The 4,310-nt window shown below is 44.2% G+C and overlaps 1 protein-coding gene across 7 annotated transcripts in view; it reads left to right on the top strand.

Moving 5' to 3' along the window:
- The window catches only part of Tdrd5 (tudor domain containing 5), a 78,716-nt gene extending 75,220 nt beyond the window's left edge, over positions 1 to 3,496 (top strand). For all 7 annotated transcript variants that reach the window (XM_031385611.1, XM_031385586.1, XM_031385634.1 and 4 more), the window contains one exon: positions 2,972 to 3,496. In XM_031385611.1, the coding sequence (XP_031241471.1) occupies positions 2,972 to 3,252 (281 nt within the window). In that variant the 3' untranslated portion in view covers positions 3,253 to 3,496. The remainder of the gene's footprint in view (positions 1 to 2,971) is intronic.
- Positions 3,497 to 4,310: the final 814 nt, after the last annotated feature.

The raw sequence follows: 4,310 nt of genomic DNA, 5'->3' as shown, positions 1-4,310 counted from the left end.
TACTGGGAGCGCTCCCTGCACAGGGTACTGGGAGCGCAGCAGCAGCAGCAGCCGCTGTGGTGGTACTGAGAGCGTTCCCTGCGCAGGGTACTGGGAGCGCTCCCTGCGCAGGGTACTGGGAGCACAGCAGTGGCGGCAGCCGCTGTGGTGGTACTGGGAGCACTCCCTGCAAGGGGTACTGGGAGTGCTCTCTGTGCGGCGGCAGCAGCGGCGGGAGCTGCTCTACCTGGCAGCCGGGGTCCCAGTGGCCGCTCCACGTGGCTGTGTACCCTGTCTGCCCTGGAGGTGAGGAGCCGGTCGGTAGACGCAAACTGCCTTGTTCCCGGGTTTCGGCACCAAAATGATGGGTTTTGAGTCGCAGCAGGAAGCGTCTGCAGACACCAGGCCCAGGCAGTTTCATGTGTAAGAGGTTTAATTGGAAGGGGGTAGGGGGGTAGCAGCGCAGGAAGAGAGAGAGAAAAGATGGAGGAAAGTACCCATATATATATATATATATGTCGTGACGTAGCAGTCCAGGTAAAGGTGGGAGCTGAACCCATTGGATTCTGGAATATGGTGGCCGTTGCCCTGGTGACAGGTCTGTGGACCTGCCCACATATCTGCCGCAGGCAGGTTCTGGATGCTAACAGTGGGCATTACTCATAATTTTATGGTCAGAATATTACTTTTTTAGAATACACTGTCAAATCTTCTGTGATAAAACTTACCACAAATATTAAGGAAAATAGATCATGTATTATGTGCTTAACATACAAAGATAAAGGAGATTGTACTTATTTTTCTCTGAAGTTATTGAACTTATGTTTTGAAGATAGCATTACCCATCTATCAGTTGCTTACAGTGGTTTACTGTCAGGATGTCAAACTGACTGTACTGCTGAACAGACTTAAACTCGCCTGAAATTTTTAAAGCAGGCTGGCTTGTTTGGCTTTTGGTTTTCCCTTGCTCTGTGGCCCATGCTCTACTGAACCTTGCTACATAGTTGAGACTGGCCTGGAAATTACTAACCTCCTTACTCTCCCAAGTACGGATATTGCAGGTGCATGCCCAGTGTACCCCACTAAAGCAGGACTTTGTAGAATAAAGCCAAGTTAGTTTACTCTGCCCCAGGACATGACAGTTCTTCTCTAACTGCAGCATTGGCCTAGGAATCAGCTTCTTAAATCTGTGAGGGGTGAAAATGTACAGCAGTAAAGGCTTTGAACATGCAACCACCAAAACTCAATTCAAACCTTTTAAAGATTTATTCATTTATTTATTGATGCATATGAGTATTTTGTATACACACCTGAAGAGGACACTGGATTCCATTAGACTACGGTTGTATATGCCGCCCCGTGGGCACTAGTAATTGAACTCAGGACCTCTGAAAGAGCAGCCAGTGCTCTTAAGTACTGAGCCATGTCTCCAGCCCCTCAGCTCAAACTCTCAATGAATCCAGAGTACTTGTGGTGGGCTCCCACATGCTGCCTCACAGTGCTAAGCTTCAGCCTTTGTCTGTGCACTTAAGATGAGCACTCTGCAGTCTGACATGCCATGAAGCATGACCTGGCCAACAAATGCTGTCTGAAACACCATGGCTCATACTTTAAATGAGGTTGTCATGAACTGCAGTGCTTTCATTGTACAAAGCTTTCTGCCTGTAGAAACATAAAGGTTTCCCAAAAAAGGTGGGGGCTAGGACCTGGATGGAGCTCAGTTAATAAAGTGCTTGCCTAGCATGCCCACAGCCCAAGCACTCTTTAACCTCATGATCTCATCACTTAGATGTGGGACAGGAGGATCAGAGGTTCTACGGAATGAGTTCCAGAGGGTAGAATTTACCATGTGATACCCTGTATTCAAACAAACAAAAACCAATACAAAATAATGGTTCAGTTATAGAAAACAAAGACTTAAAAGACTTAAATTTCCTATTTTCCAGTTGTCCTTCCATCTAAGTATCCATCTAAGTATCAAAGTGTCCATCTAAGTATCAAATTAGTGTCTCTTTGGATTGAATTGCATTTAAATGTTTGAGGTATTGATAAGTTTCATTTTTTCAAAAATTGAATGAAATTTGCCTTTAAGATTATGGTAGAATTTTACCAACAATTTCTGAAATGATCTAAAACATAATTCTTGTCATTTTATAATACATTTTAGTGAAGCAGTATTCTCAGTGTGGATAATAAAATGAAAATACTGTTAAAAGAAAAACATTGAAGATGTTCTTTGTCCTTGTAGTATCAAATACTCAGCTAAGATTCGATCCTTTTGTGAAAAAAAATACAGCCATCATATTAGTATGCAAGTTTGATTGTATCTTTAATAACAGTAAATACCAGTAAACATTTAATTTATATGCCTGTTTTATATACCAGACTCCTATAAAGTTTCTCTGGCAAAAAAGCATCTCTAGTGGGAAGGAGTTAGCACTGGTCTAGCCTGTCCACCTAAGAGTGTCTACCATCCGGGCAGTGGTTGCTAGATCTGGAGTGTTCGAGCTCCAGGACTCTACTTCGTTCCCATGGTTACTTCTTCCTTAAGTCAGTAGAGAACGTCTTGTTAACAGGTGGTCCTTTACAGCTTTGTTCTGACTCTGGCACAGACTTGGAATTTAGAACCATTTGGCAATAGCGGATACATCCTGTGGAGTATCGCTTTCCTTTGTACTGGAAAGCAAGAAGGGTGTTATGGGCTCCTCTCTGGGATTTGAACTTCATCCCGTTCATTCTTCTGACATCCCTTTCCTCACTCATGTGTTCCTCTCTTGGCCCTCAGCCTGTAAGTATTCATTTTCACACTAATGTGGGATCCCCAGGTTGGAGTCTTTGCTCTCCATGGCTGTTTTCTGAGTAGCATCCCCTCTGACTGGCTGCCACGGGTCAGAAAAGGCTACTACACTTGTTAGGAAGAACTATGCTGGGAGAGGCAGGCAGTGAGCAGGAGAACTTCTTGAAAGGACTCTTTTGTTTTTTCTCTTTTTAGTGGAAAGCTCTCCGGGGAGCCTAAAGAATGAAGATGTTTCTAATAGCCCTGAGGACTCGGTGGGCAAGGACAAGAGTCAAGGAGCCATAGACCAGCTCTCTTTCATTTTGTCCCCCCAGCACCAGATTTCTCAGAAGCTCTACATTCCTCGAAGTACAGCCACGGCTGTCTTGGGAGCTGCTGCACGGTTAGCCACATCCAGGAGCCTCCTGCACTGGTACCCCAGTGTGAAAGGAGGGAAGCTTGAGGGACAAGAGGTAGAGGGAGATGGAGTGAAGTAATGTTGGGTAGGGGTCCCTTGGTCTTTCTGTGTGAGCAAGTGCTAGCTTTGTTTTGCTAACTGACCACTTTGATGTGTAAGTATTGATATTTTATGTTAATTCTTTTGTTCATGACTTTTCTTTATTCTGAATGGCTTGGTTTACCTTTGTTTTAATGAAGTACTTTAGAGCAGTTAGTGTATATGTTTCTGTGAGTGTTTTGCTTGTACATATCATGACTGATAAATGAAAATTGAAAAGCTAATGTTTTGTGTTCTGTATTTAACAAGACAAAAAGTACTTTCACACACAATGATCTCTCCAGGCAACAATTCTCCTGCTGCAAGCCTGGCCACAGCATCCTGACTCCAAATTCAGAACCACGTGTCCTAAGCTGCCAGGTTCTCCTGCTTGATAACCCCCTCTTTGGTTTTCCTTTGCCTAAACTTTCCATTGTTCTTTAAACCTAGGGAATCCTAGGGCCTTCTCAGTTCCTACGGGGCTGGGTTGGCTGGGTGGGGCTTGCCTAAGAGAGCACCACTCCCTTTATTCCACTTAGCATGAGGCTTTTCTTAAATTTTTCTCCTTGAACACTGGGACCTCTGTCTTTTACATCACATTTCCGGTGCTGCTTTTCTCCTCAAACTGTACATTTTGTATTTCTCCTTGACCCACTTGTTCCTTTTCACTGTAGATCTGCATAAGAGTGATCACTAATAAAACCATACCAAGCAGTCTATACCATGCTGTCTTAAAAGCTCTTTCATTTGCCTTCAGGCAAATTCTTGGGACAGAGCAAAAAGCAGTCACGTTCTTTACCCAACTATAACAAGAATGGTTCCTAAACCAGCCAGTAATATTCTTTCCCTCTGAACCTCCTGAGGTGGGCCTGTGTGGTTCACACCACCCTCAGCACCACTGTCTTCCGTGTTCCTACTAGGATGGCCCATTAAACCCCACTTAGAGTGTTAACCACTTTTCTGAATCCAAGTCTTCCATACTCTATCAACAAATAGCTTGGTCAGGCCAATCACAGCAATACACGAGTCACTGGCACCAGCTTCTGCCTTTGTTACTAT

The sequence above is a fragment of the Mastomys coucha genome, unplaced genomic scaffold (genome assembly GCF_008632895.1).
Source record: "Mastomys coucha isolate ucsf_1 unplaced genomic scaffold, UCSF_Mcou_1 pScaffold1, whole genome shotgun sequence".
Taxonomy (NCBI): Eukaryota; Metazoa; Chordata; class Mammalia; order Rodentia; family Muridae; genus Mastomys; species Mastomys coucha.
Note: the sequence above shows the minus strand (reverse complement) of the source record. Positions and strands in the feature narration are given on the sequence as shown.